Source organism: Plectrocnemia conspersa, unplaced genomic scaffold (assembly GCF_051122295.1).
Source record: "Plectrocnemia conspersa isolate PC_06_02 unplaced genomic scaffold, ASM5112229v1 ptg000009l, whole genome shotgun sequence".
NCBI classification, from domain to species: Eukaryota; Metazoa; Arthropoda; class Insecta; order Trichoptera; family Polycentropodidae; genus Plectrocnemia; species Plectrocnemia conspersa.
Window position 1 is genome coordinate 1,940,065 of NW_028277173.1, and position 16,201 is coordinate 1,956,265.

At 31.9% G+C, this 16,201-nt stretch overlaps 1 protein-coding gene and 1 long non-coding RNA gene across 2 annotated transcripts; one reads left to right on the top strand and one right to left on the bottom strand.

Annotated features, from left to right (window-relative positions):
• Positions 1-1,646: 1,646 nt before the first annotated feature.
• On the bottom strand, positions 1,647-8,837 carry LOC148231522 (ornithine decarboxylase 1-like). Its single transcript, XM_088193415.1, has 11 exons — positions 8,708-8,837; positions 8,454-8,633; positions 5,096-5,526; positions 4,284-4,401; positions 4,083-4,214; positions 3,890-4,013; positions 3,644-3,817; positions 3,451-3,585; positions 3,002-3,118; positions 2,713-2,921; positions 1,647-2,642 (listed from the first exon to the last, which is right to left on the bottom strand). The coding sequence occupies exons 3-11, from the start codon at positions 5,280-5,282 to the stop codon at positions 2,513-2,515; spliced, it is 1,326 nt and encodes a 441-aa protein (XP_088049541.1). The 5' UTR covers positions 5,283-5,526; positions 8,454-8,633; positions 8,708-8,837; the 3' UTR covers positions 1,647-2,512.
• Positions 8,194-12,579, top strand: LOC148231523 (uncharacterized). Its single transcript, XR_015810834.1, has 2 exons — positions 8,194-10,370; positions 12,443-12,579. It is a non-coding gene; the product is annotated as an uncharacterized LOC148231523 (long non-coding RNA).
• The last annotated feature ends 3,622 nt before the right edge of the window (positions 12,580-16,201 follow it).

Consider the following 16,201-nt stretch of genomic DNA (forward strand, 5'->3'; position numbering starts at 1 on the left):
GCACCACCGACCGTTGTCTTCCCGTCGAGGTTCACCAAAAGAATGTGCGACCCTCCTATTTCATAAAATGACATGCCTTTTTCCGGCTAAATTTAAGGGGGCACCTGCCCTTCCTTCAAATGACATCATTGTATTGCTATTACTATATTTTGTAGATATTCACTCGGAAAACATACTCTTTTTATTAGGAAAATAAAAATAGTATATCTTCCGAAAAAATTAACATGTGAGAGCTCCAAATCTATCTCAAGTTTGATGTGATGGGAAGAATCAATTCGAGCACTATAGTCGTCGTCAAACTTAATTTTTATATCTGTTACACCTTCAGTTGCGTTCCATTTATTTTTGAAATATGCAGACTTCAAATTAAATAGGTTAGCTCTGCAATACTGCTTAGGAAACTCGTCTCGTAGTGCGTATCGTATGCTTAATTTTGTTACATTTCATAAAAAGATTGTGTAACTGTGACACATGTTAACAGTAATTAATAAAAACAGTAAAATCTGGGTGCATAAATTCAGTATGGCGTATAGGTATCAGTAAGGGACGTATATTGGTGTGTTATGAGTTAAAACTGACAAATTTGGCGATAGTTTACAAAATGCCTACTCTCTATTTATTATCAAGTCAGTGTACAAAAACAAATACACGCGGAATTTACGTGATCGAAGGGTACAGGTCTAAATTAGAACGAATAAAACAATACTAATTTTACAAATCAGTCAAATTTAAAAAATATATGTAAAATGTTGCAAAACAATGATTATAATAAATAAAAAATATATAATATAACAACAGTGTAAGGATTGATAAGATAATAATACCAGTAACCGTATTTCGAGAACAACAAATCAATATTGCTCTGTGCGCTTCCACACACCAGTACCGCCCCACTGAGCGGCGGACCAATTGCAGGGAAGAAATATACAAATGTATAAAGTAAATAGACTGTAGACGTATAGACAGTCGATAATTGAAGCAAATTAATAATAAATAAACGTTTTACGTTATTTAGAATCAGTAGATTGATTGTTTATAAACATTTTTATTAGCATTAGGTTTACGGGCATAAACACTTAAATTTAAAAAATAGATATTTAGTGACAAGATTTTCAAAAATAAGATGTATCCGAAAACAAAAATAGTGTTAATATATTTGCATTGTTCAAATATAAAAAGTCGTAAAAAAACAGAAATATACTGTCTTATACAAATTAAATCAGAAGTCTGTCAATTTGATGGGTGTAGTAAATCTAGTGTTAAGGTAAAAAAAGCTTGTATGAACTTACCGCCGCTGATATAAATATCAAATTTATTTTTCCCTTGAAACTGTTATTTTGACATGTGCACATTGTAAACTATTAATCTTATCTATCGCGTATGCTTTAATAAATGCAGATAATTTCAAGTGCAAAGTTTACTTAGCAATAGTCAATGTGTAATAAACTCAAATTATTGAAAGATAAAGTAGTAAATAAAAATGTAGGTTAAATTGATTTTCAAGAGTTCTAGAAAAAACATTTTTATTTATTACCCTATTTTTTGATTTTTTAAATCAAACATTTAAAACTGCAAACAAGTATACTTATTTCCAACAATCAACTTTTAGTAAGGGTAAAATGGGTATAGTATAATAATACAAACAGTTTCGCTAGACAAATTTTATTAATGTATATATTATATATAGATATATAATTTGAAACATGCAACCGGCTACATATTAGTAAACTTAATTTAACTAATGTAACCACAGTTGGGCAACAGATGATGTGAATCGATCGCAAGATCGTCCGCAATCTGACCGCCCCCGCGGCCGCCTCTGTTTTGCAATGGCTGCCTCCTTGCTACATTAGACAATAAACGCAACACCGAACCTTCTCACAAATAAATCCATCAGACTTATTTGCAAAAGCGAACGGCACTACGTCTGCTCGTAATCATAAGCTAGTTGCATAATATACACTTTTAGATAGAAATATATGGGATACTACGAATGACTTTTAATATGAACAAAAGTACATTAATTTCATCAACATCAAAGATTCATCGTTATAATATTTAAAAAATCAAAAGCTAAATTTAAATTGAAGCGATTTACGGTCGTTTCTCGTAATCCTAAACACACATTTTTAGTTATTTTTTATTCCGTAACCAAATTTCAAGTTATAAACTAGATTTTCCAAATTCTAACTTCCCATAATTTCACTACAGAATGTTTAATCGTCGAGAATGTATCTCCTTATCTTCAATGATTTTAAAAATGATAAGGTTAATTAATAGATTCAAAAAGAGAAAAAATGATCATGATGTAACAATATTTGGCAAAAACGATGATAATTTTTTTTAATCGTATTCTCAATTGAAAATAATCGTTGTGTGGAATGAATAATTTTTGAACACATTTCTATAAATGCTATAGGTGTTGAATTTTGTTTTGAAATCGAAAGAGAAAGTTCGTCATCCGTTATGTCGTTCATTATTCGAAACGGTGACGAAGCTACGACCGCGACCATCAGTTGAGAGCGACGGTGATAGCCGGAGTCAGCTCCAGAGAATTTGACAACAGACATTCGGCTTCCTGTGCCGTTTCGCTTCCAATGAAGTGTTCTTCAGTGAACGGAGAAGATTCCTTCAGCTGGCGCCTAAACAAAAATTCATATTAACAAACTAATTATGATATTTTTGTTGATGAACCATTGAACGAACGCTTACCAATTGTCTTCAGAGATGTACGAAGTTACGCGCGGCACTGGGAATCCGTTGAACGGACTAGCGACAGGTATGGTGTAAGCGCCCATGTCTTTGAACACGATCCAATCGCCGATTTCAATATTAGGCAACAAAATGTCCTTAGCGATCTGATCCATGCTGTCGCAAGTCGGTCCCCAGAGGCTGCTGCTCATCACTTTACCGCTGCTACTCTATTGTATGATAAATTAAATTAAATCATAAATAATTGAATCTAAATTATAATTAATACTTTTATATTTATAATACTAACTTTTAACGGTATGGCGTTTACTTGCTGATGATCGTAAAGGATGCAATTGAAAGAACCGTACACTCCATCGTTCAAGAAATACATGACATGTCTGATGTTTCCTTCTTCATCGTACAGCTATAAATTATAATTATGTTAAAAAATTATTAAAAATTAAATTTTTTTAACTACATTTGATTTTATTTTGACAAAATATTTATATATATTTTTAAAGTTACTTTACTTATAAACCTAACGTTAAGAGCCGATGACGCAAATATTCGTCATTTATAAAACTTTAAGATACAATAAGTGCTTATGCATTAGTCAATATTATGTAATGATTTTACATATATTCTAATGTCAACAACTTATTTATTGTGATGAACCTGTTTTATTGTGATGAACCTGTTTACTTTATTTTTAAAACAAAACCATTTTACTTTAAAATTATTTAAAAAAATACACACCTGACGCTTAGCGTAAACGCAAGTTGCCAAAGTGAACGCCGACGCTACGAAATAACGTCCGGGTTCAGCTATTATCTTGACTCCGCATCCTTCCGGGAAATGACGATCGAGCGCATCAGTGACTACGCTGGCAATCTAAAGAAAATTACCAATCAGTACACATAGATATATCGTAGACAATTGATTAACTTACATCATCAATAGTGGTGTCGGATCCTCCCGGGAAACCTCCTCCGATGTCTAACAAATCCATACGATGACCGATCATTTCGCCGAGGACGAATAAGTTTGCTGCGTGCTCAATAGCTCTGGAGAAAACGTCAGGTTCTCCGCATCCAGATCCTACGTGGAAGGACACTCCCACCACCTGTATGAATAAATATTGTTAATCGTGATATTTAATAGTCAAGATTAAAATGTATGTGGAATATGTACATACGTTGAGTCCCAACAAGCGCGCTTGTTTCAGCAGCCTGGGGGCTTCTGTTATGGGATCGCAGCCAAACTTGAAGCCGAGCGGGCACTGAGCAACTTTGGCGTCGCAACGGATGCGTACCACCAAACTATAAAAGCAAATCGTTACTTACTCCGCTTATTATAATATATAATTTATGTAAAGCTGCAATACTCACTTGGCTCTAGGATGCATCTGCTTGATCTTCAACAGCTCGAATTCGCTGTCAAACGTCATGGTGTCAACTCCGTTGGCTAGGGCGTAACGAACATGAGACGCCGGCTTCGCAGGGTTGGCGAAGATTATGCGTCTGTTGAAAGTTGTATGAATTAATATACGCGTAAATGACTAATTAAAGTAAATGGTTTTAATTACTCACTCTGCGTTGACGCCAAGATCGAGAATTTTGCTGATCTCGGTCTTCGAAGCGCAATCAAAGCCAACACCGAGGGCGGCCAGTACTTCCAAGACGATTTGTAGATCGTTACATTTTACGGCTGTTGAAAAGTTTATTTAAAATTAATTCACAATTAAAAATTTTTTAAACCTCTATTTTTAATGGTTTTTTCACTCTACTATTTTAACTCTTTATTGAAATATTATATATAAATAATGGGCCAAGTAATACTTTTAATTGAAAAAATTCTTACTGTGTTGATACGTTTCAAGCACAAACATACAAACAAACAAGTGTTTGTTGTGAATTCTTTAGTTACAATTCTTAACAGGAAAACGGAGTTCTGAGAACCCTCTAGTTAGGATTACGTTCTATAAAATGTTAAGTGTGTAAATAATAATATCTCACAGATTGAATAATCTACATTACAAATATCGCTAAGGATCTTTTTTATAGAACTCGTATTTTGGCATTGAAAAATATTTTCCAATAACGATTTACATTTATTGACATTGATATTGACTAACATTTTCTTCCAATGCTTCCAAATCTTTTGTAGCTAGCTGCTGATTCATGTTACTGCTCGGTCATCTGAATAACAAGTTTTCGAATTCATATGATTATGCTAATACACTATTAGAGTCATTCCAAGGCACAATAACCTATGTCAATTATATGCAGATAATGTGGGAATGAAATGATCTTAGGTCATTCTCTCGTGTTTTATCTGAGTAAACATTAGCGACCAGATAACCGATATTGACTCCAGCATCTTTATTATATAGCGTAATTACCATAATGCGGCTCCACACGTGGCATCTTCTGCTTCCATCGTCGGTACTTGTTGACGACGTCGTCGACATCAAAGATGTAAAAGGCCTCCTCTTGACGAAGGGTCGCCGTGTCCCATACGGCGTTCCACGAGCTCCAACCGGCGTCCACGACGCGGACGCGGTCCTCCAGATTGGTCAAAACCTTCATCTTTTCAATAGTGTTCTTCGCGAGACAAATTCCAAATCGGATATACCGTGGTCGTGAGCAGTTGAGAGTCGTTCGGCAGACGCGGACAGGAAGGATAAGAAAGGGAAATAATAAAAACGGACTCGAAGGCGAGAGGCGCTCCGAGATAAAAGGAGAACGTTAAACAAACGTATACAAGGTTAATAAGTGTATATTATGCAACGATGACTTATATCGTTAACGAGCACTTGTCCCAACAAGCAAACTGAAAAAAAAACAATATAATTAGTATAGGGAAAAAATATCATTATCATAAACTATTCATTAATAAATTAAATGGATGATATTTAATTGTTGAAAGCAAACATATTTTTTATAAAAACAATTATACTGTACATCAATTTTGCTATAATTATAAATTACATTGATCTATGTGTAAAATACCCATTGAATGTAATTAGATAGTTTTGATTAATTATGATTGATACAATATTTAATTTGTTTAAAGCAAAGTTTTGGAATGTAGATTTAAAAGTAGAAAATCAAAATTCTCTGTATAAAAATCATTACAAACATATTTTTTCATCAAATTATTGTTGTTGTTATTGAATTGATGTTGATGTATAAAATTGATTGTCGTAATTACTTTTTTTACTATTGTGTAAAGATTGTTTTTTATGACTACCTGTGATGCATTATTTGGCTTGGACAATAAATTTTAGTACGCTACAAAAACCCTTTTTTACATTTAATCTTTTTAGCAAAACTGACTAGGATCAGAATAAATAAGGCTAGAATAGCATTGTCAGTAAGGTCGTGGGTTTAATAATTTTAATATTATCACCGACTCCTAATACATATCTATAGTCTGTCTGGTGTTATTACAATACCTACTTGTAAGTATTGAGTAAAAATTGAATACATAAAGCTCAAAATTATTTAAATATGAAAATATCCACATCAAAACATATTATAATTAACCATGAAAATGCAATATAAAAAAATAATACAACCAAAATTAATGAATAATTCTATATATATATAAATATATAATTCAAAGTCTTGATCTATTGTAGTTTATAATTATAAATTTATAAAATATAGAGTGCTACAAATAAATTTGATTTTAAAAATTGTTTTTTAATAGTATTAAGATTTTATTAGTTGATTTCATTGTTTCTTATGACTACTTATGACATATAGCTATTTATATGAATTACTTTAAAGCATTTTTATTACCACAAAGGTTCAAACAGTCAGATGTTAATTTATAGGCACGCGTAGTATTTTATTTGTAACTTAATTTTATTTTGAGTAAAAATAAATAAGTACTTTTATACAAATTCGCTTAGTGCTTAATTATTTTTGGGTTGAGTAATTTTTTCTGTTTTTAAATAAGAAAAATACCTTGAATTGTACACGTGAATTAAATTTTTGTAGCAAAAAAATCAAGTTGAATCAAATTTTGGTCAGTGGTTTTATTTTGACTGACTATTAATAAATATTTTATTACAATTCTGTCTATGCTTTATTATTTTATTTGAATAAAGTTTCTCCTGTAGTTAAATTAAAAAAAACATGTAATTAAAGAAAGATTTATATATAATTGACTAAAGATTAATACATATTTTATAACAATTCTGTATGTGCTTTATTTTTTTGGATTGTAACGAATTTTCTTTTATAAATAAATACACATAAAAAATAATTCAAATGCACGAAATTAAAGATTTATAAGTTTTACATTTTAATTGAATCTTTGTGGCACAAAAAATCAAGTTATATTTCAGTGAAACAACGCATATTAGTCAAATAAAAACGTAGTCGTAGATATTTTGACTAAATCATTTTATAAAAATTCTGTCTGTGTCTTCTTTTTTTGATTTGAAAAATTTTTATCTTGTAATTAATTTTGAAAAAAATATTTCTAATATATGCAATTTAAGATTTACAATTGAAGCAATTGCATAATTGCACAAATTAATTAACACTAGATTAACGGGTGTAAGCCCATCAATTTGACGGGTGTCACTAAAACTAGGTATATAGTGACCAGATTTTTATAAATAAGAAGTTTCCGAAAATAAAAATAGTGGCAATATATTTGCATTGTTCAAATATTAAGTCATTAAAAAATCAGAAAAATCAAATTAGAATACAAATCAGAAACCAGTCAATTTGACAGATTCCATAAATCATGAATGTTAAATCTTTGTGGCAAAAAAATGAAGTCGAAATCTAGCAAAAACAATGCATATAGCGACATGTTACATATCAACGTAATAAAAATATTTAAATCAACTTTTGGTCAGTATTTATGTTAATCTGTATTATTTTGACTAAATATTTATAAATATTTTTTAACAATTCTGTATATGCTTTATTTTATGAATTTGAATGAATTTTCTTTTGTAAATACTTTTAAAACTGGAAATGTAATCATACATCAACTTTTAGTCAGTATTATTTTGAGTGATTAATATTTTTTAATAATTTTGTATATGCTTTATTTATTGATTTAAATAAATTTTATTCTGTAGTTAAATTTAAATAAATACTTTAAACATATGTAATTAAAGATTTATATTCGAAATCGGCACATAATTGTACAAGTATATTGAATCTTTGTGGCAAAAAATCAGGTTTAATACCAACGAAGCAATGCATGTAAACTATAGGTTTTATAGAAACGTTATCATAAATATTTAAACCCACCTTTGATCAGTATTTATGTCAAATGGTCTTTGACTAAAGATTAAAAAATATTTTAAGCTATTTTGTTTTGATTTGAATAAATTTTCTCATGTAATTATATTTAAAAAAATAGTACTCAAAAAATAGCCTGTAAAATTCATAATTATATTGGTGTTATTTGTCATACACATAGAGCTCGTGGTAAATATTTATTGTACAGTAAATAAAAATATGTTCTAGTGACATCTGTGAGCAGTAGTGCGTCACACGAATGAGTCGAGTATAATATTACATCACATGAACCAAAATAAAAATGAAATCTATATTCTGCAAAGGTTTTACAGTTAAAAGTGAGTTTAGATCTGACCTAATTTCAGAGAGAAAATAGACGCAATTTACGTTCTACCTGCACATTTAGCATTTGATTGAAATTGGTGATGGTGAAAAGGCGTATTGGTATTAGTGGCGATCCAATTAGTGATCGATTGGGATACTTACGAGGCAGCCTTATCGCAGTGGGTGGCTCGGGCGGCGCGGGGGCGTCTGTGGCGGGGCTCAGCAGGTCGGTACGGGGTGTCGTCGCAGCCAAGGTGGATCCACGTTGAGCGAGCGCCGCCAGCAGCCTCCGCGCAGGGGAGCCCACACGTCAGGCGAGCTGACCTCACCCGATAAGCCTCCCTGAAAACAGAAATTGTAGGTTATAGGTTAATAGGTTACGATGCGGGCTCTCTCCGGGTCGTCGTCGGTCGCACCTTTAACGAAGAAATTCTCGAGGCTTTTCGGCACAACATATAACAAGCGGGACGCTAGGGGGACGTCGCTCCGTCGTTGCGGTAGAACGACGAAGAATTGTATAACGACAGCGCCACTTGGGCAAAGAGCGCTCGCGAGAGGCGCGTGTCGCTTTTATACTGTGGCGCGACCCCCTCCACCGTCCGCTGTCGGCCAATGACGGCGCGCCGATAAACGGCCGACAACGCAGCCGAATTCTATCGCAAGGCCATTGAGGAAAAAATCGGCGAGGTTATGTGCTCTGCCGCTGCCGATCGATTACTCTTTATTCGCGGCAAAAAAATCATCTCCCTCTAGACTTTAACCGGCAAACAGAGGTCGAATCGCGGCGGACGTTGACTTTCGATCGATTTATTATTGCTTTCGCCCGAAACGTCAAAACGTCATCTCGGGTCTTAACGCTGCGAATCGCGGCCATGACTCATCCAATTTCCCGTGTCGTAATTATCAGAAAGATAGGTTAAGCGGCGGTACGCATACATTAGCGCGATAAACAAAATTACACTATGATTGCCCCCAGTTGACTTATCTCAAATACAGGGGTATCCAACTAATATATTTTATATTTATTTTCTCCATAAATTATGACAGTCCACGAGATCGCAAATAACGTTGGATCAAGTTTTCTTCTATGATGTCAGATGAGAACACCCCTTTTAAAAATAAAGGTTGGTCTAATTTATGTTATCGATTGCTTAATAAAAACCACATTATTTATACATACATATGTATATATTAAGTTGATGCTATTTTTTAATTCATATTCACCTAAGACATCATACATATATTGTTCCAGCTCTTCGTAGCTATTGCTGAAAACATCATTGTGTCAGGTAAGCACATGTAATGAGAGTGCTTACACTCTGGCTGCAAGGGTAAAGAATAAATGACGTAATAGCGCCCGTAACTAAAAATCGTAGAGCAATGATGGATTATCTACACATTCAAAAATTGCTTCAATAAGTAGTATTTCCTATCGCTAGGATTCCAGACAATGGAGACATATCTAAGAATGCTACGAACGAACGTATCGTACAGAATGTGAATTGCCAATAAATGGTTAATATGAAACTGAGCATCTTCATCCCTGCACAAACATAAGTATTTCTAAAGAGTGGAAAACTAGATGGCTCGTGTAAAGGCTACAATAATCAATAATAAAGTATATTATCGTTACTCTCTAGATCAGTGTTTCTCAAACCTTTTACAAATGAAGACTACATAAAATAGGAGAAACGTTTTGTAAACAGTTAACGCAGGAATGAACAAATATAATTTCTATAGTACAATCTGATGTTGTTGGCATTTTAAGCATAATTTTGAAATGGAGGGCAACTGTTGCAGATAACGAGAAAAATTCTGTGAACCACTGGTTGAGAAGCGCTGCTCTAGAGCGCTTTACGGCCCGCAACTGAAGATTGTCGACACCGCTAATCAGTTATTTCAAAAAGTGTGATAAAACCATAAGAAATTATAATATTTTCAAAAGTGCTATAATATATTCCAGTTTGAGGTTGTCACGCTTTGCGAATTTTTTATTTTGAAAATATAAATTAAATTGCGCATTTTTGGGTTAAATATGAAGTGGTGCAGAGTCTAATGGGAAGGTTGCTGAATACGTTAGTACAGTGTTTCCCAGCCTTTTTTATGCCATGCCCCACCGTAGTCTTTTCAAAAGTCATATGCCCCACCGGGATCTTTTTTAATAAAACAGTAGGTAAATTTTCCAAACGTATATTATAATTGAAATAATTACAAAATACAAATTAAAAATGTAAGTAAAATAAAATAAAATGGTAATGCCTAATCCATTATTAAATTATTAAATTCACTTACGCTTGCTACAAAGAAATTTTATGTCTGGATCTAACTTGGTTAATTTCAGTCTTAAGCTCCCTCTATTTGTAATATTCAATCGATTTCTTTTTTTAATGAGTAAATCGCTTATGGCGCTAAAACCACATTCCACTAAATAAGATGATGGAAAGGGTAATAATAAATTTCTAGCATGCAAAGTAATATTAGGATATTTTGTGTTAGTTTCTTCGCACATCCATGCCATTATTCCTTTTATATTGAATAAATTTGTAATCGAATCATCATTTTTCATTTCCGAAAGTTCTTCTTCATACAAATTTTCATTTGAAATATCTACCAGCATTGGTTGTGTCAACCAAGCTGGAAAATGTATCTCTTTTAAATCAGCAAATCGTTCTTTAAAATCAGTTGATAAAGTTTGCAGATGGTCCAAAATAACACGTTTAGCATTATCAGTCACTTCACATTTTTGGAGCCAGTAAAATGTTTTAAAATTGTTGTTAAAAATATTTTTTTTAGATAATTCGATAAAAGTGGTAAATGCAAATATCTTTGCTTTTGCATCGACAAGTGTTTACTCCGATCCTTGAAGTTGGCTATTTAAAATATTTAATTTTTCAAATATATCAGTTAAATAGCTTACAAATACTTTACCGTCGACCGTCATCAAAAACTTCATATCGGATCAGTTGCTTAAAAAATCACAAAGGGTATCGAATAATTCCATAAATCTTTTTAAGGAATTTCCTTTTGAGAGCCATCTTACTTCAGTGTGAAGTAACAGTCTTACGTGTTCCGCATTTTGTTCTTCACAAAATAACTTGAAGAGACGCTCAGATTTAGCATTAGTTTTAATCATATTGATACACTTTATAACGGAATTTAGTACCTCGTTTAGAACAGGTGAAATGTATTTAGCCACCAAGTTTTCCCTGTGAATAACACAATGCACCACAGACATATCTGGATTCTCGTCTTTCATTAATTTTAAGCAGCCATTTTTATTTCCCATCATATTGGGAGCACCATCTGCAGCACAAGATATTATATTTTTCATTGGTATATTTTTAACATCTAAATATTCTTTTAGCTTATTAAATATATCTTTGGAGGTAGTGGTGCTTTCTAATGATTTGCAGAATAACATTTCTTCTGCAAATTCTCTTTTATCAATATATCTTACGTAAGCTTGCAACACGGCTTTACTGTCTCTCAAAGTTGATTCATCCATTTGTAGTGAAAATTTTCTTGTTTTCAGCTTTTCAACAAGTTGGATTTCAACGTTTTCACTCAATTCGTCTATTCTTCTGCAAACAGAAGTGTTGCTGAGGGGCATAGCCTTCACGAGTTTGTCATCTTGTTGTAGAACTGTTTTAAGAAATGCTGATATTGATGGCTTGATTAGATCCTCTCCTATAGTATGGTTTTTTCCACATTTAGCGATGAGCAATGAAATTTGGTAACTAGCCTCAAGACTACGATCAATACTTGCAGTTTGTGCACAAAATAGATTTGTTAATGTTGTTCGTTTTCCAAATTTTTCTTTAAGATTTTGAAAGAAAATAATATCTGAATTAATATGAGTACTATGTTTCGCTGTGCTTCAAGACGACCTCGTTTCATTGTTTCATTGGTAAAGGATTTCTCACACAGAAGACAAAAAGGTAGGCATTCGTCATGCCCAGCAGGTATTAATCCAAATTTTAAGAAATCCTACGCACGTGGGTATATTTAGTCGTGAACGAGCAAATTATATTTCTATTTGGAATATTTGATAATTTCCGACGTGTCCCATCTCTGAAGCGTGGTGTCCCATCTCTAAAGCGTGGTGCCCCACCGGTGGGGCGTACGCCCCACCGTGGGAAACACTGCGTTAGTATCATCCGTATACCTAAATTTGTTTCAAAAATGTCAAATTTTCAACAAAAATAGCCTCATAAGTAAATAGTTGTGAAATTTTTAATTGCAGTCATTGACGACCCAGAATTAAAGTATGTTTATGACACAAAAAAAACAATGGAAGTGCCAAGAAACTTCAAAAGAAGAAAGCACGTCAAGTTCGATCAAATGCCAAGGTTTCCATCGATTATAATAGTAAAGTTCATTACAATTTTTTACCAGCAAGTCGTACGGGTTATTATCGTTTGCATGACACAATTAAAAAAATACCGGAATTGTGGAACATAGATTTTGCACCAGAATAATGTAACGGCTCACATTTTTCTACTTATTCGTGAATTTTTAGCCAAAACAGCACTGTCATGATACCACCTCTGTGATTTTTTTATATAAACACAAAATAAGGAGACATTGAAAGGATAATGTTTTGTGACCGTAGAGGAGATTAAGGCAAAATAAAAGCTAGCATGCGCATATTTTATCTTATGAGACTACTTTGAAGGGGGCAATATACATAAAAAAAAATGATTTAGCAAGCAAAAATTGCCCAGTCTTGGATCGTCTTTTTAATTTTTCGATTTCACTGAGATTTATAGTAATTTAATAAATGTAATTTTTTGGTTTATTTTTTGGAGTTTGATTAATTTGTTTAGATTAAGTTTTGGTTTGAACAGAAAATTTATGTTTCGCAACTGCCAACATATGTAAAGTATTGAATTTATCGTGGAAACTATTTAAGCTAAAATGCAATTAATTCAAACACTTAAAAATATATTGACGTAATATAATACTAGCAAAAACTATAATATAAGTAAAAGTAAAACTTTTGTTTGAAAGTGGCGTTTACACATAAATGCTTTACAATAATGGCATTTCGTATGAGTTAACATTATTTTCCTTTCCCACACGCACAAATAACATACTTCACGTTTTAGAGACGATTGTCCTTCGTTAATTAGCTTTCCCTTTTATTTTAATGATGGAATGTTTTTAATGACCCTTTCATAAAACCAAAGGATATTTTTTCCTATTAGACGGTTTGGCTATAGATATTATTTCTACTGCATCATCGCCTCGTTTCACATATTTGTACAAAATATTAGTTGTAGAAGTAATATTGTCTGTGTAGTCTGTAGTGTAACGTTGTAAGAGTTTTATCATTTTGAGATCTAAATAAAAGTTTTGTTCTAATAATATAATCGAGTCATAACGAAGCTGATTCATAGATAAGATATATAAGCAATAGAATTTTTTGCAAAATTTACAAAAACGCTTCTGCTTAAGATTTAAAAAAAATGCAAAAGTTTTGGCCACTATGCTCTATATATAGCTCAATAAAAACCTTTAAAAACCAAATAAAAACCTTTCTCGAACCTTTTTTCTTAAAAATAAATTAAACGTTAAAAGCATTGTAACTGCATAGAATATGAAAGGCAAATAGTTATATTTTTCACAAATTAAATTTGTTTTAAGTGATCATCATTTGTTCAAATAATTACAGTATTATTCATATGATTTTTAATAATATTATTTAGTGTCAAAGGTTAAAGTATTTATAAAACAGTGACTGAAAACTAGTCTAAACGAAATATCAATGGAAAATACATTGAATAATTATATATTTCATAAGCAAAAAATAGTCCCCATTAAATTAATTAATACATTTCATACTGTTGACGTGGTATAAACTTATCTTATTATTATTATAAACTTAAAAGTAAAATAATAATAAATCATGTATATATTACAAATATCATTAAAAATAATTATAAGACTTAATATGTGTACAAGAGCAATTATTCGATATCTCAAGCAATCTGTAAAAATAAATTATTTATACACCATTTTATTTATAATATCACACAGAAACAATATTTTATAAATTTACATGCATGCTAAATAGTTGGCCACTACTGTATAAAACAGCATGCGCTGTGTAACTTGGCTGTTAATCAAGAGTTAAAAATTCTTTACAAATGTATATTAGCTTGACTTTTTTAAAATTTAAGTGAAAATAGATTTCTCAAAGCTATGTGAAATTGCATTTAAAAATCAATTACTATTTGCCTCAACTACTATTTGCAAGACTGGTTTATTTATCATTAAAATAATATCATTTAACTATCGAAATTATGTAAACATTCAGTATCTACAATATTACGCACACACAATGTAATTTAAATAAATACGTTCGTATATTATATGTTTTTTTATTATTTATTTGAATATAACTGTATTTAAGAAGTCCTTATCAAACAAAATATTCAGAAGCCTGTTTTTTAATGAATATTTTCTTACAAAAGTTACTTTTTAGGAATTGGAATAGAAAGTTTTATTAAAATAAATATTAGTTTTAGTGAAACCTTGAACATACCCCAATATATATTTAATAAAAAAATATATAAAAAAATCACGCTACGCGGCTAAACGTTACATGTAATTTTAAACTGGAAGAATACTACCAAAACATATCGGTTCGCCACATGAGAAAGTTGGTTAGCACATTAAAATATATTTCAAAATAGAGAAGTGGCACAGCAATGAAATTGCGCATTCGATGGGATATTAGATAGTTTACCAATTATCAATAAAAATTTGTAAGTAGTATCATATTTCAAATTTTGCACCTGATAATACTGAAATTGCAAGGCCATGTTGTTAAAATTGCATCGTAAGTTGTGAAATTTACTGCCACACGTCACTTGATTTGCATTACCTGACTCATTTTTATTTCATGTTTTCTAATTTTAATATGTTGAGTACGTGTCAATAATGATTTGTCAATAACAAGGCGTACACCAAGGTAAGAACGTGTTAAATGAAATATTTTAATTTTAAGAAATATCAAATGTCTCATCAACGAATCTAAGTGTCACGTTGTTTTTTTTCTATATATCTGCCCAAGGGAATTATTTTATATTTAGGCGGAAGTGTATGAATAAAAAATACTTGAGTGATAAGGCGTCGAGGACGCTCGGTTTCGTTACGCGGAGCGCGTGTTACTTTAACAATTTGTTTGCACAAGGTGATGATCACGCAACACAATGCTACTGTTTACTGACTTAAAAATTTAACGTGTTCTTGTCATCGTTTTTATATCGACACCGTTAGCACGTAAAATCAGAAAGTAATCTGTAATCCGAATCTTAGTATTGACATGAATCGCGATAAGCAAATTTAAAACAAAGATATTGTCACGCGTATGAAAACGATATTGCGATTAGTATCACGTGAACAATAGTTACATCGTCATTTGACGCATACATTTATTTATTTTTACAGGTGTTATTTAAATTGCTTTTTTTATTATAAACCCGTTTAAAACGTGTCTAATAAAAGCATTATTAGAAACGAAAGCTACGTTTCAGGGCTGCCACCTTTACATTTCTATCCAACTTCACATGTTTTTCTAATCCTGTCGCGAGTTCGTATCTATTGCACTTCTTAAGACAAGCAGCAACACCAGCTATTTATAATACAAACTGCTCACTCCTCCCACATCACACGTGAAAATAAACATTCAATACAAATGAGTAACCATATTTAATATTGACACCCACTGCTTCACAGAGGGTTATTGTAAAATACACATTCTATATTATTTGCATAGTTACCACCTGTCCATTTATTTTACTACACGCTTCCATTGTCTATTTATCTTTTTTCGCAAAATAATAAGAATATTCATATTTATATTATTATATACGGATTTTGACCGCAGTGCGGATTGAAAAAAC